Raw genomic sequence first — 22,930 nt, 5'->3', positions numbered from 1 at the left:
AAACTAGAGAAGATGTTTTAGAAAGTATGTAATTTTCATTAGTGAAATGAATTTTCCTAAAATAATCATATATTGATGAAATTTTCTCGATAATAAAGTATAAATTTCCTAATAATATTCATCTTTGGAAAGTGACGTATTAACATAAACTATATAAGTTAAGACAGAATTAAAAAAAAATTAAAATAAATTATATGATCTAATTATTTTAAAATATTTATAAAAATGTGGTACCACTAGGTTAGCAGCCCCTTATCACTGTTCCACGTCACTAGGAAAGAGTTTAATAGAGATCCAAATTTACAAGTGTATGGGTGGAGATCCGCATAGGGATAAAATGTTGTGTTCAGTTTTAACCCCCAATTATTACAATTATTATCTTATACACTTACTAATTGAGGCAACCTAGGGCTAAAATGTTGAATCAGATAACACTGAATCTGGGGCGATTGACATGATCTCATGGAAGTTTTCCATCAAGTATCAGGATAAATCATAAAGCACTCGCAGTAGTCTGCCTAAAAGTCCAGCATCATGTGGTTGCGCACTCCATTTAGAGAAAAAAATTCATATAAATATGTTAGAGTTGGGGGATCAAATCGCAGACGTCTGGATGGCAACTTAGTGTTCTTTTGCAGCACCATAGCTACGAGGGTAAAAATATTGAACTAGGTAACATCGAATCTATGACAATAAGTCCAACCCCACGGAAGTTTTCTATCGGCTATTAGAATAAATCAGGAATACTAGCTGGAGACCACACAGAAACCCAGCATCCCGTTGTTGTGCACCTCATTTGAAAGAAAAATCCTTACAAATACGTCATAGCTGGGAATCAAACTGCGGATACTAGGATGACAACTTGACGTCCTTCCACTATATCGTAACCCCGGGGGTAAAACATATTGAATCAGGCAATATTGAACCTATGACAACCGGTTTGATCTCATGGAAGCTTTCCACTAGCTGCCATGGTAAATAAGAAATTGTTCACTGCGAATGATCTAGAAGCACAATATCATATGATTGTACACCCCACCCCATTTTAAAAATAAATATCTATAAATATATTATAACTAAACATCGAATCACATATTCATGAATAACAATTTAACTGCACTTAAATTAAATTGTTTCTAAATAATATAAAAGGTTTGCACTAGAATTTTATTATTATTATTATTATTATTATTAGTGAATTTGATTGATAAAACATAATAGATAATAAATGGCATAATTATTTTCTATAAATAAAATATAAAAAATAGAAATAATGTTTTATTAGTTCAGTTTGTGAAATATAAACTTCCATTTAGCATGATTAATCATTTGACATGTACTAGACCACACGACTTATCTTTGGTTCGACTGGCTCATCGTAGAATTTGATCGACACAATTGGCTTGTTCGACTTAATAACTTACATCAAAATAGATAGACCTATTTTTTATGTCAAGTTCTATAGCTCTTCATTTAAGTTTTTTTCTTCCATGAAACCTCCCATCTTTGAATATCATCAACATTATTAAACGAGCTAAATGTCGAAAGTACATAACAATTAATTGTTCCCATAACTGCTACCTAAATTATGTATGAAGTTTGCCATCATTCATTGGCAATGGAATCCAACCGAGCTAGATACTCCGCGATCGCTTCTCCTTCCTTGGTTACCTCAATGTCGTAGTCAGCCAATGCATCCCCTGTCAGATCATTCGCAAGCTCATCTTCCATGGCTTTGTCCCTCATGGCTTTGTCCCTCGGATGTGTGTGCCTCACTTCTTCATCTTCTTCTATTCCCTCGTCCATTTGGTCTTCGTTGCTCGGGGCATTTGATGGGCCGTCCCCAGCATCCATTGGTTGATCGCAAATCGGAAGGTTATTGTTTCCTGAACTTTCTCCGACGAGTATGTTCAGTGCCTCATCCATTGTTTGTGATCTTGCCACAGCGGCAACAGCTGCAAATACACAGTTGGATGCTCTAGAGCCATCAAGGTGAAAGGCTCCCTTAGAAAGAAAGAGGATTGAAAGAATCAATTGGTGGAGTACCTGATGATCGATCGTACCCCATGGAGACTAGTTCCTTAACATCTGCCTCTGTCCGTCTTGCTCTTCTTCGTTTCTTTCTGTTCTCAAGTTGGCTCTTTTGATCGATAGGTCCTTGGTCAGTCGAAATGAGTGGAGACTAATGAAGCGGAAAATCAAAGAACAGAAATCCAAGTACCTGAAGAAGAAAGTTTCTTTCGGGGTCTGTCAAAAGATCCAATGCTTTCTGGGTATCGTTTTCATTAACTCGAAGAGCCTCTGCAGCAAGATCTCTCTGAAAACTGCAAAGATGATCAGCAAAGATATATATACAAATCTTGTAAGCTAGACACGGCTACTTCTATTGGCATCCCAACTGTATTATCCAATTCACATAAATCTTATTCATTCCCTATAGCCTACAGGAAACTTGAAAGGAAATTCGACTATAGCATTCAAACTAGAATGAAGATTATTTTCCGAATTCACAAGAATCATAATGCTTTCTCCAAGGACCAATATACAATACAAGTGACAATACATATTACATCCACAAGTACCCTGGAAATTCCGGTTCGAGCACGTGGAAACATATGATTTTTTTTTTCGTGTGCATATCAAAAGAAATCCCCCGGCTCAAAATATCCTCATCTTCCAAGCTTTATCCATATCATATCAGCAAAGAAGGTACTCAATGACCCATATAACTTGAAGCATATGCTATGTATGCATTTTATGATGGAAATATCAAACCACATAGTTTGCAATTGCTTACCTTAGAGAAACCAAATAATCTAACAGTTGCAAATCAATGGGCTTGTTCATAGGAGTAGCACCATATTTCTGCTGTTGGCTGTAAATTCATACAATTAATTCCATGCTTAGATTAATAAAATAAAAGGCTTCTGTGGACAGGAATAGAGTTGTACCGAATCTCAGCTTCTCGTTGAAGGTTTTCCTGTTCTCTGAGAATTTTCTTATCTTGCTCCTCAACCAGGAATTGAACTGCCATCTGAATGTCATTACCAGTCATTCTTAATGCCCTCTTTGCTTTATTCTCTTTGTAGCCCATTCCTATAAGTATTGATAAACCTTCATCTGGTACTTGAAGCTGAAAGCATTGATATTCATTAGATGGCATAAAAGATGTTTGTTAAATACGTGAATGGACTTCAACTGTTACGGAATATAACACACAAACAATATTTGAAGATTGGTAGGCTTGCATATTTGAAGATTCCAGATGTTTTTCAGTGGTCTAATCAGATATTCCACCTTTTTATTTGGGTTAGGACTTTTTGGAGAGTGTTTCTAGTATCCATTGACAATAAAAATATATATTCTAGTATTTTCTGTAACATCAAAAGTTAATGTATGCAATCATAAGTGATAAAAGATCTTTTGCAACTATAATTTAAGACGAAAAATATTCTACTAAAAGCCACTAGAAATCTAAAAGTACTTGTGCATATCTAGCTTGTGCAGAGCACAAAGCTCTGCGAGCTTCTCTGAAGTTGTTACTATGAAAAGCCACCACCCCTTCCAATAGCTCCAGTCTAAGATATCTGTCCAAGATGAAAAGATGTTGTTTAAACAAGGAATACAAAGGGTATCATTCACAATATGTAATAGAAATAAATGAGCAAAGAGATTCTCACATTGCATGTTCTGCTCGATAACCAGTATGGAGCTTCAAGCGATCTGAATCTTTACCATGGCAGCGTTCAAAACCCTTTCGAGCCATGTTTAGGCGTACACCAGCCACTGCCAGGCATGATATGTCTTGAAGCATGAAATAGCACCATACAACATCTAGTTGAAGCATTGGTACGTTGTCAACTATCTGAAAACAAGCAGAAAAAATGGTGAATGCCAACAAATATTTTGTATGCCAACAGACAAATCAATGATTTACTTTACCTCAGTAAATTTAGGATCACAGAGAGATAAAGCCTCCTGCAATAATGAAGATAAGATCTTCAGTATCATGTATAATGCCTATTCCTATAGCTAACTTTTCCTTGAGATTCATATAGGTCTAATAGCGTTGTTAGTATTATAGCACAATTAATTAATTATCGAGAAGTAGGGTAACTAGCCTCTCCCATGAGTAGAACATCCAAGGCCTGCCTAAACTCCTGTTTTTTAATGAGGCTTCTGGCATTGTTGTGCAGCATTAGACCTAACATTAATGACCTGCACAGATCATCAAGCTCTTGTGATAATAGTCATTAGTTACCACAAAAACATTCAAGTCTTCAAGATCAAAATATTACACAAACAAAAAAAATTACAAAACTATACTTTCGGTCTGATTCAGATTCCAGAACCATTTTTTGACCACTCTGATTCTCGAGCTCTAGACTGTAGTTTTCCATTGGAAGCGAACCATCAGCATGCCTTTCAGTTAAAGCTTTAGCAGCATCCCTGTAAAGTAGTGAAGTGATTGAGTTTTAAGAAAACATAAATCAATATTAGATCAGGTTACAAAATTAATTATGTCAAACAATAACATGAGCATGACTAATCAATCATTCTAGAGGAAGTGGAAATATTATTTACTCATTACTTGTGCTCTATTCTAAACTGCACTGGCAGAGACAAAAAAAAATGTGGAGGTCTCAGCACATACTTGATCCAGTATCAAAGTTTAAAAGGGAAGCATAAAAAATTATCAGCCTCAAATGTAAGTTGATATAATGATATTAGAAACAGTTTGAAGTTCAATTTCTTGATAAAATCATTGATGTTTACCTAAATTATACTTTGTGTTTTCTATTTCTACTCAAGAAGGGTAATAAAGAACGAGGGCAGTCCACCCAGAGGGTACCATTCTCTACCAACAATTTGTGACTTTTTTTCTTGGGCCAAATACAATCCTTAGTCTTTCTTAACCTAAATAGGATCTTGCAGACCATAATCAATCTTAACATTTTTCAAGTGTCCAGACTATGTTCCTTGTTTTTAGGAATGACAGCAATGCCACAGGGTGAAAGATGAATTCATAATAGAAAACCATACAGATATGGCCAACAATAGTAGGCAGAACTATGCAGAACTCCTATTTCCAATGCACTTCGATTATGAAGTGGTTTCCGCGCATGAATCAGGTATTCTTTTTTGCGTCCATGACAAGGGCCAAATCGTTCATGACAAATTCAACACAAATTAATACTCATCTACGCTCGAAAATCCCAGTCCTACTCTCTGAGTAAACGATATATCAGTACAACAATTTTTTATTTTTTTTATGTGTCCCTAAACAATAACAGAACAGTTCGACTTGATTGACCATAGTTTCAACGATTTCAAAGCTGCTGCAGCAACATTAGATCAAATTTATCTAAACTAGAGCCGTAAATCACGAAAATTAAAAGACAAACTTTTTATCGAGTAAAAAAATTATCTTACAAAGCGAAAGCAAAACACTAAAAAGGAGAAAGGGCAGAAAGAGCAAGGAGAAAAAAAAACTCACTTGATTCTCGCCAGCTTCTTGGCACGCTCGTCCTCGGCAGCGGCCTGATCATCGATCGCCTTCCCCTGGTCGTCCTGCTTGATGGAGAGCACCCTGGCGTTGTTCTTAAACCCCAACTGCGCCAGCGACTTCCCCGGGTCGTCATCCCTCAAGATCTTCCCTCCGAATATTAATTTGACGAGTGCCGGGGCGACAGCCGCCCGCCTCGCCACTTCTTCGCGGAGCATCGGCAGCGTCCAGGCCTCCAGTTCAACCTCGACCGCCCCCGACCAAGCTCCAGCGATCCTCACCTTAGCCTTAGCCGCGGAATCCGTGGCGGAGGAACCAATCGACGCCGACGAACATGTCTTCTTCGCTTCCTCCATCGAATTCGACGGGTTTGTCATCGTAATCGCAGAGAAGAAGCAGCAAAGCCCAAGGCAAGGAGACGAAGCCTTCAATTATTCGAGGGCTAATTTATAGAAAAAACCTTGGCCTGCACATATTTCCTACAACCCCTTAAAAAGTACAAATTTCCATGTCAATCCTTCAGACGTTGCAAAAAAATCGCTACAGCCCCTTGTTTTTAGACGTAATCACAAACAGAATCATTATTTAAAAAGTTATATCAATTTAAGGAAAACAATGAATATCTAATAATGCTCAAACTCAATGAAAAAAATCAGTATAAATTTGAATAAATTTAGGTTTGTGTTGGCTCAATTAACTTATCCAAGAATCTTGAACAAATTTCTCCATTAATGAAATTTGAGAATTTTTTATCAATGATTCTTTGCGAGATTCACCCTGGAGTAATTTTACATTCTCAAGGGACACGCATGCAAAAAGAACCGGCTGGGCTATTCGTGTCTTTTCCGTTCGCCTGGGAACCCAGAAAAAGGATACAGTCAATTTCTGCCACGTGTCTTTTCTCAAAGTTCGTATTTACAAAGAGAGTGCTCATTTACTTAATTGCTCGGTTAACTCCATCTCGTTAAAGGTGAGACGTAGGACCCACTATGATCCCCAATAGAGGGCAAGGTACCAAGACATTTACGTTTTTCACTAGTGAAGAAGACTCGGATATAGAAAGTGATCTACGTATTATTTGGGGCATGCTTGGCGAGCAAGTTAACTTTTTTTTAAAATTTTCCAAAATCCTTTTTATTTGCCTTTTAATTCTAAATTTCTTGTAAATATTATTTTAATAATTTAAAAAATAGAGGTGTTGATTAGAATCTCTCCAAGAATTAAGGAGTAATTATCACTGAATTAATCCATGGAATAGTTTTCAAAATACATTGCGCAGATCTCTTTCTTCTTTCACCACCTTCAATTCGATACGTCGTCGTTCAGTACTTGAGGCCGCCGAGGTAGCGGATGCCGGCGTAGGGGATCCACAGGTTCCCTTTGATGAAGGAGTTCACCGTGAACCGCTGCGCCGTCGGCTTGTCGATGACGTGGAAGCCTCGCCACTTGACGCGTCCGCTGGTGCCGGCGCCAGGGCCGCGGTTGCCGTACTCGGCGTAGTACAGGGTGTCCAAGTAAAGGTTGCCGTCCCACGGCATCCACCCTTCGGGCCGGATGAGGTCGCCGACGGTGGACTCCATCACGACCGTACGCGAGTAGGCCTTCCATGGCCGGCCGAGGAAGCTGGGGATCCTCAGCCGGTCGGGGAACAGCCTCTTCTCTGGCACGATCCGGCAATTCTGATAAAGAGTCAATGGCGGCGCTCAATGGGGTGTTGGATATATCGATCGGCAAATCTAAAACTACGGCCGGGAAAAATCCGAATACTTATTACTTGGATGACGAGGCCGGTGTTGGAGCGCGCTTCTTTTCGGCCGTGGGCGGTGACGGTGTTCTGCTGCCCGTCCATGCCGCGGCGAACGATGATGAGGCAGTTCTGGAGGACGGCGGCGGAGTCGCCGAAGATGAAGTCGACGGTGCCGGAGATGACGCAGTTGCGGTAGAACTGGCGGTGGGTGTGGGCGTAGAGGGTGTCCTGGTACCCGTCCATCCGGCAATTGAAGAAGGCAGCCATGTCCGACTGCACCCGGAGCGCCACCGCCTGGTGCTTAAGCGGCCCCGCCGTGTTGCTGAACCCCATCGACTTCGCGATGAAGCCCTGTCCCACCACCGCTGCACAATCGTAATCCACGATCATTAATGATCGGTAATTCAACTGGCCGGTCGGAATTGAGAGAGGGCTACCGAAGGTGGCGGTGTTCATGGTGCCGACCCCGTCGACGTAGTTCTTGCTGCCTGTGACGATCGTCTTCCTCGGCCCGTCGCCGTACATGAACACTCTGTTCATGTCTTTTGTCACCTTCACGTACTCTTTGTACACCCCTGCCTTCACGTAGATCACGTACCTCCCGGCGTAGTTCTTCGGCATCGCCGTCAGGGCCTGGTTTATGCTACTGAAATCTCCTCTCCCGTCCTGCGCCACCACCACGTTCGGCCTCAGCTCTCCCCTCGACTGCGCCGCCACCAACTTCCGATCGTGCTGCAAGAACCAAGAAGGGTGCTTGCCTTCTTCCGCCGACAACAACCGCCGCCCTGATGAGGTAAGTTTGAAAGAATTAAGCAGGGGGCTGAGGATGTCGACGAAGGCGATGGCATTGCTGGTGGCCTGCGACGCCGTCTCCATGCCCCCCTTCCTCATCGCGTCCTGCAGCTCAGGCTGGGTGATGCCGTCGACGCAGGTCTCCTGGTAGGTGAGCACTGCCGAGAGCCACGTCTTGATGTCGTCGGCTTTCCGCGCCACGTCGTCGGACTCCGTGATCGCCGCCTGCAGCTCCTCGGTGGCGAAATCTAGCAGCGACTTGCAGTCGGCGAAGGCGTTGCGGTTGAACTCGTCGGCGGCGCCGGCGCTGACGTTGTCGCTGAGGCGGTGGGCGTCGGACACGGAAACCACGGCGGCTTCGAACGCGGCCCGGATGATGGCTTTTGGCTGGGCGGCAGAGGAGTTGACGTGCCCGCCGACGGTGCGCATGCACAGCTCGCTGTAATCGGTCTGCCCGCACAGGGATTTGATAGACGTGGGGTCATCCGACGATGGCGGCGGCGGCTTGTGGCGGTAGGTGTACACCGTCCCGACCACGGCCATCACCGCCGCCACCACGAGGACGGCAGCGAAGGAGCCGATCACGGCCTTAATATTCGCCATTTTGGGTTATTAATTAAATTTATTTATTTTAGGAGCCGAAGCCCCTGGTGGTGGAGAGAGAGAGGAGGAGAGAGAGGAACTGAAGGAGTGTTTATATACCAAGGCAGGAGAAGAGATGTAACTAAATTGTAAACGACAAGCCTCGATTTCCTCTCGATCTTTCCAAATTTAGGGATTTTAAGTTGATGGTCAAACAGGATTGAGCACAAAGTCAGCGAGCTAAGTTGACTTTCAATCTCGAGTAGAAATGGTCAGAGAAAGAGAGGTAATTCAGCCCATTATGGGCCCAATAAAGGGCCGAATAAAGAATGCAGGCCGAAATAGGCCCAACAAGAGGGATTGCTTCCTTTTTTTACCTGCTAAAAAGCCTGGATCTTTTGGAAGCGGAGACGCCGAGGAGACGAAGTGATGGCAGGGTCGGGCGAATGGCTGGAGGCGGCGCTGGTGGAGCTCTCCGGAAGGATGGAGGCGGGATTGTCCCTCGACAGGGATCTCATCCATGGTCTCGTCTCCTTCTGCGAGATCGCCCCGCCGCAAGATGCCGCTGATTACCTTAACGTGAGCACCCTCTGCCATATTCTCTCCCTCTCTCTATTTTTTTTTTTGTCTCCCTTTCGATCCTCGCGCGCCTAAATATCTCTCATTTGCGATAGATGTCAGTAATCGGTCATCTTTACTGGTGAAATTGCTGGAGAAGGTAATGATTTTTTTTTTTTTTTGAATAGGCTAGGTTTTCTATTCGTCCCTCTCATGCCTATTGTGACATAGATGTATATGGGGTTGAAGAACTCATTCCATTATCACGGGAAGGGGTGCCACTCAATCTAACGACCTCATCTAAGATAATAAGTCTGAAACACCCGTACTTCAATAAGAATAAGATAGATAAACAAAAAAGTAGGATCTTTTATGGTTTAAATGTGAATCAGATAAAACTTCGTATTTTAGAAGGATAAGATATATTTGGAAACATGTTTAGTAGTTATGAAGGGATGAATTCTGGTATTCTGTGCAGCATTTAGTCCATGTTTTTTTAGGGTTCTTCCTATTTAAGGTATTTTATTGACTTTTCTATTAAATTTCTTAGTTCTTTAAACTGCTGTAATTCCTGTGCAACTACAATTCTGCAGAATATCGTTGGCCAGGAAACTGGACAACCTATAATTCAAGAATATATGAAGCGAAGGGGTGTTGTTGATTCTTCTGCTAAGACCTCTGACATAAAAGCATCAAGCTTTAAACCATACGTAAAGCCACCAGCAGAAGAGGATAAGATTGTTGCGGTGAAGAAGCAAACAAGAGTTTCCAGAGAAACAAATGCTTCATTGATCCAAGACACGATCAATCAAAATGAAAATGAGCCAAGAGGTGCCTCTAAAGGCAACTCAGCTGTTTCAAAAAAGAAAAAAAGTGGCAGAGTTATCACTCTCGCCGAGGCAGCGAAAGGTACTGTTGTATTCCAGCAAGGTAAGCCATGTTCATGCCAAGCTCGACGACACAAGCTGGTAAGCAACTGCCTATCTTGTGGTAAGATAGTATGTGAACAAGAAGGCGAAGGCCCCTGTAATTTTTGTGGTGCGCTTGTGCTTAAAGAAGGGAGTACATATGCTGGTCTATCAGACATGGCAGTTCCTCTTTCTGAAGCTGAAGCTGCAGCAGAGGCATATTCAAAAAGACTTGTAGAATATGATAGGAACTCTGCAGCAAGGACTAAAGTTATTGATGATCAGAGTGACTATTACGAGATTGAAGGAAATAGCTGGTTGTCCGCAGAGGTCTAATTCTTAAACCTTCTGGATTTCATCATCATCAAATTTCTGATTTCCTTGAAATGCTTCTTTTTTTCATACCAATGCATTAATGCATGATCTTTCTATTTGCCTCTGTCCAAAAATGGCTAATCAATGTCTAATATTTGGTTACTTTTACTCATCTCATTCTTAATACCAGAGGTTCAGTTTTAAGCTTTATCAAAACATGAACAACTAATTCAATGAATCATTGCTAACAAAGAATAGAAATATGATGTTTTGCACTGTGTTAATATGTTGTATTTGAGCTGGCTCACTTCCTAACTGGTTTCTCGTGATAAAGAAAATGTAGCTTTTGTATTCCAGTAAGACAAGTCAGAGGAGGACTAAATAATTAGTTATTTCATTTAGATTTAGTTATTCTTATTCACATGGACATAAAATAATAAAAAGGGCAGCCCGGTGCACAAAGCTCCCGCCTTACCTTGCTTTTTGCAAGAGGTTGTTTCTAGTTTCGAACCCGTGACCTAAAGGTCACAAAGCAATAACTTTACCGTTGCGCTAAGACTCCCCTTCACAAAGTTGTATGAGCTCTGACATTCTGTATCTCTGTCCTCTTTCATCATCCTCCATCTGCAATAGAGTGTAACATGATAGTGAGAGGATTAGGGTTGACCAATACTCCAAATCATCATCAGAAGATTCCCTTGTGCTTCTCTGCTAGACTTAAATTAGCCATCAACTGTTATGGTCGGTAAATTGATTGAATATGTCTGGCAATTTGGTGCTCAGTCCTTTGTCAACTCTGTTCTGTTGGTGGTGAGCTCATTTCTTCTTTGATTTTGGAGTGAATCTATTGGCGAACTCGATTGATGATGGAATTCTTCTATCCTTGCACCATCTACTCTAATATTAAAAGAATTGCTTCATTTGATTTCCAATCGACTTGCTTTATTATCAATTATTTAGATATGAATCGTGGTGGTTATCCCTTCTTGTGCTTCATTTAAGAAATGCTTCTATTAATGTGTTATATGCTGGTACTTTGTCGGCCAGAAGAACCATTCCACAAGGTGCTTGAGACACCACATAGCCTTCTTGTTCACGGTGAACATTCAAGTTTGTATGCTCTCTTAGTCTCTTTGAATGCACTGGCTCCAACTTGTCGTTATTCTTGTGGAAGTGCCTTAAATTTGCAACTAAACCTGATCTTCAGACAAATGCTTATATTGCAGGAGAAACAACTTATACAGAAGAAGAAAAAGGAAATTGAGGAAGCTGACGAAGCGCGGAGAGGAAAAGTTGTTGTCACATTCGACTTGCTTGGACGCAAGGTTGCTTTTAATGATATTTTGTGCAACAATTTTCTTTTGAAATGTTTGCTACTAGTAACATACATATCATATTGTTCCGTCTTTGTCAGATATTCATGGTATACCCTTGATTTAGACATCTTGATTATAATTAATGTGAATTTGTCGGGTTTTTGGCTTGCTAGAACCAATAAAATAGACAAAGCTTTGTGCATTATATAATTTCTTCTTGAAATGCTCTAGTGGAGAAATATGTTTGCAGTTGACACTCTTTCTACTAGATCAGTACACTAAAAAAATTTAACATCATCTTCCTAAATCTATTTTCACCACATGCCGGTACATGTTTTGCGCAGGTGATATTGAACAAGGATGAAGCCTCGGACTTGGACTATGGTATACTAAGACCATCTGAAGAAAGGGAATCAAACCGCATAAAGCCTAACCCGGCCGTTAAGCTTCAGCCGGTCTTGGTCGAAACAGGTGCCAGAAGGGTTCCAGCCAAAGGAAAACCAAACATTAGAATGAGAAAGGGTTTATGCCTGGAAATAAGTGGCAGAGTGCAGCATGATAACAATGAGTTGCTCCAGTTGGATGCTGATGGTGTCGAGAGCGCTAGTGTTTCAGGCGCAGGTGCTGGGGTTTTGGCGAGATGAAGTTAACGAACAAGAGTGCTCTGTATCTACCAACAAAAAGTAATTTAGGACCTTTTTTCAGAATAGAGAAGCATTTTGTTAGCCTGTATCTTTTATTATGGTATAATGCTCAAGATACAAATGTCTGGCTGTTCAATTCTATTTCTAGGGAAAAGCTGGGGAAAATGTTTTAAAAATAGCAAAATCTTTTTCATCAGATTATTTTTAAGCAAAAAAAAAAAAATCATATTTCAAAATTTTATTTATCAAAATATAAGAATATTAATGAAGATTACATCTAAAAAAATTATATTTGGAATAAACCTTTTAAACGCGAAAATTTTATCCAAAAGAAAAGGAAAGGAAGCAAAAGAAAAAAGATATATCACTTAAAGGAAGATGTTATTTCCTATTTTTTTTTATTTTTTTTCCACATGAGAAACATCCATCATAGTTTGTTCATTTATCCACATTCCTCTAGTATGTTCATCTATCAGCATTCCTCATTCCTCTAGTATGTTCATCTATCAACATTCCTCGTCCCTCGGATGAATCTAATAACTAGCGTATAAAATATTATTATCATGAGATTTGAGATTCGAATCTCGATAAAATCAAGATAAATGTCTCCTTTATGTACTACTCATTATTCCAAAGACTAATAACTGACGAAAATACTGAGGACGAACGTATTTACATTTTGCCATCATCTATCGACATTCCTCTCTACACTATCACCCTCTAGGTATAAAAAACATCACACCCATGATTATTGCCAGCTCAAAAAAAAAAAACATCAAGTCACCGTAGAGCAACCAAAGAAATCCGTTGACGATCTATGAGATATGACCATGTGCATTGCCCAATGAAAATTGAGATCAAGATCATGAACTCAACCCACAATTTCAAAGGCCGACCAAACAATATTTCTCATTTTATGTTGGTGGCTCGGCCAGAGACATATTGAAATTGGTTACATCTTTTTTAAGTAACCTTAGTAGCTTGACCAAGAGCATTGAAATTAACATAGCTCTAGTAGAGAAATAGCTGCGGTCACTCACACTCATGGAAATCTTCCACCAGCAGATTGCCTTTAGGGTAGTCCTGGAGTGATCCTCATGAATTCACTGAAGGGAAGAGATGTCTTAGCAAATATATAAAAGATATTCAAAAAACAAAGAAGCAAAAAAAAATTCAAATGTTTTATCAGAAAAAAAAAAGATTTTTCTGTACGACATTGCAGCCACTAATTCACAACTCGAATTGTGAATTTGCTACAGATTCCAAGTCAGCTTGAACCTACGGTTGGACTGGACATCAATTGGGGAACAAGTCAGGGGAGCCCAAGTTAGGAAAAGTTTGCAAGAGTTATGGTTAGGTCGAGTAGAATTCGCCCGAACTAGATTTAGTAGTTCAGCCGACAGACAGAGGTAGGAGGAACAGGGCATAGTAGAGTTCAACTTGTGATAATTGCTTGGGGTTCATCCAAGTTGAACTAGCTTGGGCCACAAAGAAGGAATATGGACTGATACAAAAATACCAAGTCGAGATGGTTTGGGGCAGTCATGGAACAAAGTGAAAATGGCAATGGCTTGAAGTGGAACGAAGTGTGGACGGAGGATAGTGTGGTCGGGGGATGCCCAAATCGGGAGTTATTATTCTGGCCTTGTTTAGATTCTGCCAGAATTTTCCAAAAGATTGGCATTGTCTCCTTTTACAGGTCTTGAAGTGAGTGCCCCATTCAATGGCGTCCAGCCATTTCAATGGCGTCCAGCCATGCATCACCTAACTAATGGATGATTCAATTGTCCTCCATTGCAACAATTCCTCCCAGCCTAAATGCGTATCGCTCTCCTAATCAAATCTGGTTTCCCAGATCATGCATTGTTCACACCATTAGCACTCTGCTCCCTACATGTCTCCATCCACAGGTGGCAAGACTAAATTGATTGTTTACCCATATTACCTGTGCATAAATAGAAGGGGAGAATCACGGATGTCACAAAAATGAAGATGTTTTGACATTGAAGAATAGACACCAAGCAAGACATTGAACAATAGACACCAAGTTTTTTGGATCCGAAATTTACTTGGGGATTCTGTAGGAAGCCAATTCCACTAGTAAAAGAAGTTAATACTAGCATGCATCTCCCATTGGTTCATGTATGGCGTATCCACAAGAATGCAATGCAATGCAATGCATCGCCAACTGCCACATTTAAGTAGGTATCCATGCATTTAATATCACCCCATTCCTAACAACATTAAAATTTTACATGCACAACATTATATATATATAATAATATCCACATACACACATACAAAAAAAAACCTTTTTATTATTTTGATTTCTAACTGTAAAAGGTAGTTGCAGTTACATTCATAAATATGTGTGAGAGAGAATAATTAATTTCTGAGCATTAATTGGGCAACATGCAGCAGCACTGCCTGCACACTGCACCATGATGAGGTGATGATGAACGTTGAGGTTTAATTATGTTGTTTCTCTGATGGACTTCAGTTGGTCGCAGGTTAGGTTGGGGAATAAATAAGGCCAACCTCCATGTTGAACCGGTTTTTTTAGCAATAAATAATGTTCAATGTATACATACATATAAGCTTGGTGGCTTAAAAAAATATATATAATAATTGTTGATACAGACAGCAACAATACGAGTAATTTGGCTACAGACATGGGTGTATGCATGTCGCTCTAATCGAGACCTTGTTGGTGCAGACTGGTGTGTGTTAATATTAAAATCTTCCTCTATATGAAAATAATAATAATAATAATAATAATAATAATAATAAAAGATATCACTCGAGGCATGGGAATCAATCAGACCATGGCTAGCTAGTCAACTGTGCATTGGCAGTAGAACAGGACATGAATACGTATGTAGTAGTTTTATCTCCTACAACTCGTAAATATGTAAACCAAGTCATGATCAACTTGTCTAATGTAAATATTATACTACCACACCGCGAGTAAACAAATTTCATGTTTTTTTTTGATAATTCAGGTATCCAACTCTTCAAATCGATTAATTCTGAAAGTGACCAGCCAAGCCTAGCCCCAAGAAAAATTTCCACTAGTCACCCATGATAAATCAGGAAGCACTCGCAAAGGCCCATCCAAGAGGCCAACGTTCTAAGAGTTGTCATGCCACGGAAGGAAAATCTCTATAGTGCACCGCGGTTGGAATTCGACCCTTAGATGTCTGGTTAACCGATTAAGGGTCATAACCGCTACACCATTGCTCCCGAGTTCTTTTCTTCACTTTTTTTTTTTGAGTAATCTAGGTATCTCGCTCTTTGAACCAACTAATCCTGAAGCAACCGGCCCGGCTCCACGAAAGTTTCCCACTGACCGCCATGGTAAATAGGAAAGCACTAATGAAGGCCTATCCAAAAGGCTAGCATTCTTAGGTCCGCTTCTCACTAGAGGAAAATTCCCCTACAGTGCGCCGTAGCTGAGACTCGAACCTTAGATCCTTTGATTATCCATTAGAAGGTGCAATCATTGCACCATTGCCCCAGGGGCTTCTTTTCTTCACTTTTTACATTCATGGATGGAAGACACAGCTACACATTAGTGCCAATAAGCATGGGCACAACCCATGCATTATAAATAGGAACACAAATCCTGTGGAGAGACCGTCATAAGGTTTGCTACCGAAGACCCTTTCTTTACAACTCAATCTAATTAGGTTTTGTTTTGGGTTGTATCATCTCCTGTCTATGTATAATTTAGATTCAAGGACACAACCCTCCATAACAAAATCCTATATCAGGCCCTCCATAGGATTTGCATTACAATTAGAGTCCAACCTCTTCAATCACACAAAAATGGAGACATATTTTGGTATGCCCTCACTCGGAGCATTAGTCACTCTTCAGCTCCTTCATAATATAATATAAACATGACTGTCATGATTAGCCTTTAGGATCTTTTGTTCCTAATTAATACTCACAATTAGCCTAAACAATTCATATGTTTCATGTAGGATCTGAATTAGTCTATTAGAATTACTTGTGTTTCATTTTACTTTCGTTAGAAAGAAAGGTGGAATATATGCAATTTGAAACACAGTGAGTTAAAGCACATATATGCATGTAAGGTGTTAGGCATGTAGTCCATACATGTAGTACTCTAGCAGGGCATGTCTCTCTTCATCACATGTAAGCTGTGAATGCCATGACCACTGTATGCCCATGTGAGTGCCTACATAGAATTTATCGCCTGAATTAATGTCTACATATGCCAAGGTAAGCCAACATGAAAAATTATTAATGTTAACGGACTCCGTAATCAACTCCCCTGCTGACAGTTTAGTTAATTGTTTGTAGGACCACAAGAACAAGGCCCTCCTTAAGTTGATCTCATTTTTCATCTTATGAAGGATACGTTTGAGTATTAAGATAGATGCTCAATGGTCCACGACTCATTGTCATGCCATGCTAACTCACGTGGTCATACTGACATGGCATAAGTCAGCTCCGACATGTGGAGTTTCACCTTCCATGTCAGATAATATATGACCCGATTTATCTATTTTTTAAAACAAAATTGGTATCATTTATACTTAACCTGTCTTAATGTCACTTCTCCCCTATAAAAATCTCAGGCTGGCACTTAGTTCATCACTTTAGAGTTCCTATTTGCTATTGCTGAAGACCACGATGTCCAGCAGGAGGTCCAGGATCTCAGAGGAAGAGATCAATGAGCTCATCTCCAACCTCCAGTTCCTTCTTCAAGACACACATCAACGACGTCGTGGCTCAAGCAGAGTAAGTTAATTACAAACAAGTAGTTATCAAGCATGCAATGTAATCACAGAATGCAATAATTTAATTATCAACCGTAAAAATAGAATGAATGAAGCTTACTTGCACACTGATGCTGCCTGATGCAGGCTTCTCCAGAAAACCTCCTACACGAGACATGCAACTGCATCAAGAAACTTCACCAGGAGGTCGACGACCTCAGCAATCGGCTCTCAGCACTAATGGAAACAATGGATTTCAACAGTGCCCAGGTGGAGCTGTTGCAGAGTTTCTTCCATTCCTGATCAATCAGAATAGTGAATTTGGCGAGCATCTTGCTTCTAGCAAAGATCTATGATACATGCAAATAGTGTACCATGCAGATTGCTGATCTGCATAAGTTATATAGTTCGCAATAACATATATATTTAATATGGTAGCTAGTACTTGCTATATCATATATTTGCTTATTTTCATATGCAAATTCTTGAGGCCTGGTTAGAGTTGCTTTGTCTATAGACAATCAACCGATCACTACTTTGATTAAAGCATTCTACTGTTGCTACAGTTTGGCTTGTTTATACCAATGACATCTATTTCAGTTCACAATTAATATATAGTACAACTGCCTCCTGCATTCAATTGCATATTAAGGATCTTCTCATTGTTTCATCAAGCAATATTTTATTTATATGTTCACCAGCTACTTTGATTATTTTAATCCAGTTGGCCAGATCCTTTTGTGGGAAAAGTCATACAGAATCACACGTGGAAAAAGAAGGTAACAAACTGATATACCAGCTGACAAAGAAAGAAAAAGAAACATAATTCTTGAAGTATATTATGAAAGAGAAGTTCTCTTCCTTCGATATCCAAATAAGTTGAATTTTACTGGTAAGTAAATCCTTAAAAAAGTTAAGCCAGAGATATTACAAAGGGAATACAAAAAAAAATCCAGATTATAGCAAGTAGTGTGATAGAGAATTGGAAGCGTGAAAAGGAAATAAGATGAAATTTTATGAACAGTTCGTTTCAAAAGATACATGCTCATGCATGGCATTTATCATAATAAATTTCAAGAAACTTGATATCAGACAACATGATATCTCACTACGAGGCATTCAAACCATAGAGACACTAAGAACCTACTATATTCATGGCAAGATATAAGGGAAAAAAAATACAAAGGTATGACAAGGCAGGCATGGTGTCTCTATACTCCACATTAGCTATTAAAGCTTTACTGAATCATATATTTTATGGATATTAATTACCCAATGAGCAATATTTAAAAATCTCAATTTGTTTTCCTGGCTGGAACTTGTTCACTAAATTTGGTGCCTCTAAACTCCACATTAGTTATTGAAACTTTAATGAATCATGTATGTTATGGAAATTAATTAGCAATAAGGAGATATTTAAAATCTTAATTTGAATTCCTGACTGAGACTTCTTGACTAAATTCGGTTAGCAGGTTAGTAGAGCAAGACATAATTGACTCTATAGGACGGTAACATTTAGGTTTCTAGAAGACTGTTCTTAAGATGGGTCAACTATACTTGTGCTAGTCTAGATCGATTACCACTCAGGAGTTGTGCACTCAATGATATGATCAGGCAGATGCAAAAATGGTAAATGTCAAATTCTCATAAGTTGGTCGTGGATAGCAAATTTTTTTAAGGTCAGAAAATAAATTGAATCAATTAAATTGAAGGTGTGAGGAACAAATGAAGACCCCAAAAAAATTGACTTAAAACAAAAATATATGCAAATTTCTGCTTTCCTAGTGATTTTACCTAGAAGAGTTCAAGGATTGTATAATATTCATGTAGCCAAACCAAATATTTGCAATTCAATGTTTCTTGATGTTGTAAGATGCAACATGGTAATAATGATCCATAACAGTATGAAAATTGCTGTTTGTCCAATCATGTGAATAATTTGAGATCAAACAAACGCTTGATACAGTTATAAAAACATTCTGATTGATGAATAACTTGATACAGTCAAAAACATTCTAATTGACGAACAATCTCTCAACATGTCATAGCTGTAAAACTAATCCAAAAAGTTGTTTCCCAAAAAGAAAAGTGTGTTCAGAGAATTCAATTATCATAGATAATTATACGTTAGTTTCCAAAATGGCCAACGGTTATGTACCAGATCAACAATCCTTCTGTCCTCTCTCGGAGGGACCTCTTCTCACTTATATCCACTCATATTAGGAATGCAAAGGCACAAGAGAATCTCCGAATCCCACCAAAAAATTGGTTCATAAAGGCAAAAGTCCACCCCCATTCTCCATCAGAATCCAACGACCCACAATATTCCACTAGATAATCACTTCCACACCCATACCTCCAAATAGGTCAAGCTGAGGATCAGGAACCCTTAGATCACCCAAAATCCTTTCCAAACCCTCGTATACCTGCACAGGAAAAACCCTCTTTCGAATCAGCCGACGGCATAAACAAAGCAACTGGAGGAGCGTCAAGGAACCCTACCAAGCGTCTCGGAACACGAGTGCTAGGTCAAGTCGTCCTGCTCTAACCTGGAATCCTTCATCACAGATGACGAAGCAGATGCCGGAAGCGATCGCCGGCGAGCAGACGCGAGGAATCGCAACGCCGGCGTCGGATCTCGGTTCTCGGCATGAATCGAGCGAAGAGAAAAAAGCGTTGACCAAAAATATCATGTTACACGTCAGCAGTTAAGAATGTGAGCGGGCCGAGCCCAAGCCGGCCTGACCGGATCTAATCAGGCTTTTCGGCCCATGTCAGATTCTTAAGGCCTGCAATTTAAATTTCACGCCTTGTATGAACTCGAGTTGAACTCACTTCTTGTGGAGGTCTAAGTAGGCCACGTCGACTCCTGAATGGCCCGACACAGTACCAAATGGGTCGTGCTTACAAACTTTACAACTTGGACTGGTCGAGGTAAACCAAGTTATGCCCGAGGTGTAAAGCATATATGCGAAAGGAAAAGTAGAAGGAACATAGTACTTAACTTAAACATGTAGGGTAAGACAAGACAAGGGATGGCTGTTTGATGCTAATTCATTGCCTAATCATGCTTATCATGGCCATTATTAAATATAAAATTGATTAGAAAGTCTAGCAACAAGCAAGATAAGACGGATGAATGATAAGGATGGACCCATCATCATGGGCTACGTCGGTAGAATGGGACAAGACGACGATGTATTATTGTAGATTTAGATGTGAATGGATCGTAACGGTGACTCATTAAGTCGTAATGATTATTGAATTGTTAAAGAACTTAGTTTTTAGTGAGCCAAAATGAAAAAAAAAAAGTAGATTAATAAGATCAAACCTTATCAAACTAAAAAAATATATATTAGTTTACCTTCTATATAGTAGAATTATTAGGAGGAAAGGAATGAGAAGAAGAGGAGAGTAAATAAAATTAGAGAAGAGAAAAGAAAAGGAAGTAAAATCCTCTCAATTCACTTTTTATAATTATAAGTAAAAGAAAAGAGAGAAGATGATAAATGATAATATGGCATTTGTCGTCATCTTCCTTGCCTACTTATGGAACCTCACCACATGTTCTTTGTTTACTTGTCTATCAAAATTTTTTATCTTGTTTTGATATGTTAGATTAAAAAGTGAAGTTTTTCTCATAGACAAAGGTACCACGGACACACATTGATTCTAAATTATCTTGATAGAATTTATAATTTTAATTGTCCATTTACTCTAAAATTTTGGTAAAATAATAAGAGAAAATGAAAAAAAAAACTTCTAAAGTATATTGCACTTGGATTAATTAACACAACTCGAGAGTTTATGAACAAGTAAGCAAAAGCATGAAATGAATAATAGAGGATACATACGAGTGGCAAATAGGTGCAAATCTCACTTTAAGTGGTTCACTTCTTAGATGTAATCACTTAATTAGCGAGTGATTATGAGGTGGATTATATGTTATATTATCATGTCAATCTCTGTACTGGTATAGTCGACGATGATGAGGTGCATGGCCTAATTAATTAATATAATTTGATGGAAAGGTGAATCTACTAAAGACAAGTCGGCCTATATATAACTGCCTTCCGACCAAGGTATATCATGGAAATGATACGTCAGCAAGACGACAAACAGAGGAAGCCAGCGGACGTCGAGGGATGGGAAACAGGGGCAGAGTTGGGAGGCCTTGTTGGAGGAGATTACAGAGACAGAGATGAGAAAGAGAAAAGGCATGGGAGGGCCTCCCACTTCACGGCTGCTTTGCTTTGCTCGCTCAGTCCATAAGTCGATGTTGCTTGGTCGGTTGATGGGTTCGAGTCACTGGCAGCGGCCGCGGCAGTAGCAGCAGCACCACCACCAAGTGGGGGCGGAGCAAAAGGTACGGCCTCTCCCTACCGCCTCAGGGAGGGAGGGGCTGGTCCAGCCTGAGGTGGAAGCGGTTGGACCATCAATTCGGCTCATGTGCGCCGTGCCACAGCCGGTCCAGGCATTGGGCCGGCGAGGAATTGGACAGCGCCAACGCACTACGCAGGCGGTGGTATATATAATGCCGAGGGTTTAGGGTTTAGGGACGCTCTTAATTACTTGGTGCATGATGAAGAGGCATCTGGTGGTGCTGAGGCGGTACGAGCCGGTGGGGAGAGTCCACGGCGGGGGGAGGAAGCAGGGGGAGGTGAGGTACGCGGAGTGCAGGAAGAACCACGCCGCCGCCACCGGCGGGTACGCCGTCGACGGATGCGCAGAGTTCATCGCCGCCGTCGGGGATGGAGGGGAAGGAGCGCTGCAGTGCGCAGTCTGCGGCTGCCACCGGAGCTTCCACCGGAGGGTGGTGGTCGACGTCCAGCCCCCGGCGGCGGAGGACGGCGACTGCGCGAGCTCACGCGCTCTGCAGTAGCCGTTAATTAATTTGCTGCTATTATTTATTATTCTCATTATTGTTTGGAAGGTTTGTGTATGCGATGGTGGTATTCAGATTATTATTCTCATGGAATTCAAAGTTTGGATTATGTGATATGATTTTAATTTGATTAAAAGATATTTTCAGAGAATTAATTTCTCTGTATTTAAGCTTGTCCTTCTCTTCTTTACAAATATTAATATTAGTTTTGAAGTTGTTGATATTTTAAGGAATTATTGTGAACTTTAGAAAAATTTTATAATGCGACCCTTTTTCTCTTTCACCAATTGTATTCACCACATTAACTTTGTTCTTAATCTTAACTTAGGGGATTTTTTTTTTGAAAATAAGCGTGAATAATAAAATTTATTATAAAAATTGATAAAAAGTAATTTTTTCCGAGTTTAGATGAGAGTAATTAATATCTGGGATTTAAATTGTGGTACTTATTATTTATAATTTTTTCCTCAATTTAAATCCCGGTACATTCTATATTCGGGATTTAAATCTCGGAAGATTTTTTTTTTTGGTACATAATAGGAATTTAAATCCCGGCACATTCAGTAATTTTTGCTATATAGCCGGGATTTAAATCCCGGCATAGTTAATTTTTTAAAATAATCCAGAATTTTTACCTGCCATTAAGTTTTAGTTTTTTTTTAAAAAAAATTCAAACTAGTAATAAATTTATAAAAAATATTTAATTTTTTTAACTCCCATTAACTTTTTTTTAAAATAAATTTAGAAGTTAAATTTTTGTATTAAAATTATAATTAATAAGATTAATTTATAAAACATGTTTAAAAACTAATAATAATTTATATTTATGTTTATATTTATTAAATATATTATAAGTTATATTAGCAAATAATTTTATTAAAACAAATTCTTGGATTTAGCAAATATATTTAAGAATGTCACGTGTAAAA

General features: G+C 39.6%; 4 protein-coding genes and 1 long non-coding RNA gene across 8 annotated transcripts; 2 read left to right on the top strand and 3 right to left on the bottom strand.

The window, feature by feature from the left end:
* Window positions 1-1,503: 1,503 nt before the first annotated feature.
* Window positions 1,504-5,945, bottom strand: LOC121975676 (NEDD8 ultimate buster 1-like). Its single transcript, XM_042527461.1, has 11 exons — window positions 5,498-5,945; window positions 4,327-4,449; window positions 4,122-4,218; window positions 3,943-3,978; window positions 3,681-3,865; window positions 3,485-3,587; window positions 2,952-3,133; window positions 2,798-2,875; window positions 2,222-2,324; window positions 2,047-2,140; window positions 1,504-1,955 (listed from the first exon to the last, which is right to left on the bottom strand). The coding sequence occupies exons 1-11, from the start codon at window positions 5,881-5,883 to the stop codon at window positions 1,606-1,608; spliced, it is 1,737 nt and encodes a 578-aa protein (XP_042383395.1). The 5' UTR covers window positions 5,884-5,945; the 3' UTR covers window positions 1,504-1,605.
* An 883-nt stretch (window positions 5,946-6,828) lies between these two features.
* Window positions 6,829-8,648, bottom strand: LOC121978448 (pectinesterase-like). Its single transcript, XM_042530791.1, has 3 exons — window positions 7,691-8,648; window positions 7,281-7,618; window positions 6,829-7,185 (listed from the first exon to the last, which is right to left on the bottom strand). The coding sequence occupies exons 1-3, from the start codon at window positions 8,646-8,648 to the stop codon at window positions 6,829-6,831; spliced, it is 1,653 nt and encodes a 550-aa protein (XP_042386725.1).
* Window positions 8,649-9,011: 363 nt separating this feature from the next.
* On the top strand, window positions 9,012-12,544 carry LOC121975675 (activating signal cointegrator 1-like). Of its 2 annotated transcripts, XM_042527460.1 has the most exons (5): window positions 9,065-9,206; window positions 9,302-9,345; window positions 9,779-10,423; window positions 11,635-11,733; window positions 12,069-12,544. In XM_042527460.1, the coding sequence occupies exons 3-5, from the start codon at window positions 9,824-9,826 to the stop codon at window positions 12,366-12,368; spliced, it is 999 nt and encodes a 332-aa protein (XP_042383394.1). In that variant the 5' UTR covers window positions 9,065-9,206; window positions 9,302-9,345; window positions 9,779-9,823; the 3' UTR covers window positions 12,369-12,544. The 2 variants fall into 2 exon arrangements, with proteins under 2 accessions (XP_042383393.1, XP_042383394.1); XM_042527459.1 differs by lacking the exon at window positions 9,302-9,345 and having other exon boundaries at window positions 9,012-9,206.
* A 631-nt stretch (window positions 12,545-13,175) lies between these two features.
* Window positions 13,176-19,792, bottom strand: LOC121975674. 3 transcript variants are annotated; one of them, XR_006110394.1, is made up of 6 exons: window positions 19,619-19,792; window positions 19,275-19,542; window positions 17,238-17,415; window positions 16,939-17,099; window positions 16,491-16,572; window positions 13,176-13,474 (listed from the first exon to the last, which is right to left on the bottom strand). It is a non-coding gene; the product is annotated as an uncharacterized LOC121975674 (long non-coding RNA). The 3 variants fall into 3 exon arrangements; XR_006110395.1 differs by having other exon boundaries at window positions 16,939-17,096; XR_006110393.1 differs by lacking the exons at window positions 16,491-16,572; window positions 16,939-17,099.
* A 1,644-nt stretch (window positions 19,793-21,436) lies between these two features.
* On the top strand, window positions 21,437-22,060 carry LOC121975673 (mini zinc finger protein 2-like). Its single transcript, XM_042527458.1, has one exon. The coding sequence runs from the start codon at window positions 21,696-21,698 to the stop codon at window positions 21,996-21,998; it is 303 nt and encodes a 100-aa protein (XP_042383392.1). The 5' UTR covers window positions 21,437-21,695; the 3' UTR covers window positions 21,999-22,060.
* Window positions 22,061-22,930: the final 870 nt, after the last annotated feature.

Source organism: Zingiber officinale, chromosome 4B (genome assembly GCF_018446385.1).
Source record: "Zingiber officinale cultivar Zhangliang chromosome 4B, Zo_v1.1, whole genome shotgun sequence".
Taxonomy (NCBI): domain Eukaryota; kingdom Viridiplantae; phylum Streptophyta; class Magnoliopsida; order Zingiberales; family Zingiberaceae; genus Zingiber; species Zingiber officinale.
Note: the sequence above shows the minus strand (reverse complement) of the source record. Positions and strands in the feature narration are given on the sequence as shown.

What these genes read in the sequence shown, in the direction of transcription:
- LOC121975673 (XM_042527458.1), top strand. Translation starts at nt 21,696, where the DNA reads ATGATGAAGAGGCATCTGGTGGTGCTGAGGCGGTACGAGCCGGTGGGG.
- LOC121975675 (XM_042527459.1), top strand. Translation starts at nt 9,057, where the DNA reads ATGGCAGGGTCGGGCGAATGGCTGGAGGCGGCGCTGGTGGAGCTCTCC. An exon ending in ATAGCTGGTTGTCCGCAGAG is followed by an intron (nt 10,424 to 11,634) that starts GTCTAATTCTTA and finishes CTTATATTGCAG; the next exon opens with GAGAAACAACTTATACAGAA. An exon ending in TCGACTTGCTTGGACGCAAG is followed by an intron (nt 11,734 to 12,068) that starts GTTGCTTTTAAT and finishes TGTTTTGCGCAG; the next exon opens with GTGATATTGAACAAGGATGA.
- LOC121975676 (XM_042527461.1), bottom strand. Translation starts at nt 5,883, where the DNA reads ATGACAAACCCGTCGAATTCGATGGAGGAAGCGAAGAAGACATGTTCG. An exon ending in CACAAGCTAGATATGCACAA is followed by an intron (nt 3,134 to 3,484) that starts GTACTTTTAGAT and finishes CAATGCTTTCAG; the next exon opens with CTTCAAGTACCAGATGAAGG. An exon ending in GGGGTACGATCGATCATCAG is followed by an intron (nt 1,956 to 2,046) that starts GTACTCCACCAA and finishes GTGTATTTGCAG; the next exon opens with CTGTTGCCGCTGTGGCAAGA.
- LOC121978448 (XM_042530791.1), bottom strand. Translation starts at nt 8,648, where the DNA reads ATGGCGAATATTAAGGCCGTGATCGGCTCCTTCGCTGCCGTCCTCGTG. An exon ending in CATGAACACCGCCACCTTCG is followed by an intron (nt 7,619 to 7,690) that starts GTAGCCCTCTCT and finishes ACGATTGTGCAG; the next exon opens with CGGTGGTGGGACAGGGCTTC. An exon ending in ACACCGGCCTCGTCATCCAA is followed by an intron (nt 7,186 to 7,280) that starts GTAATAAGTATT and finishes ACTCTTTATCAG; the next exon opens with AATTGCCGGATCGTGCCAGA.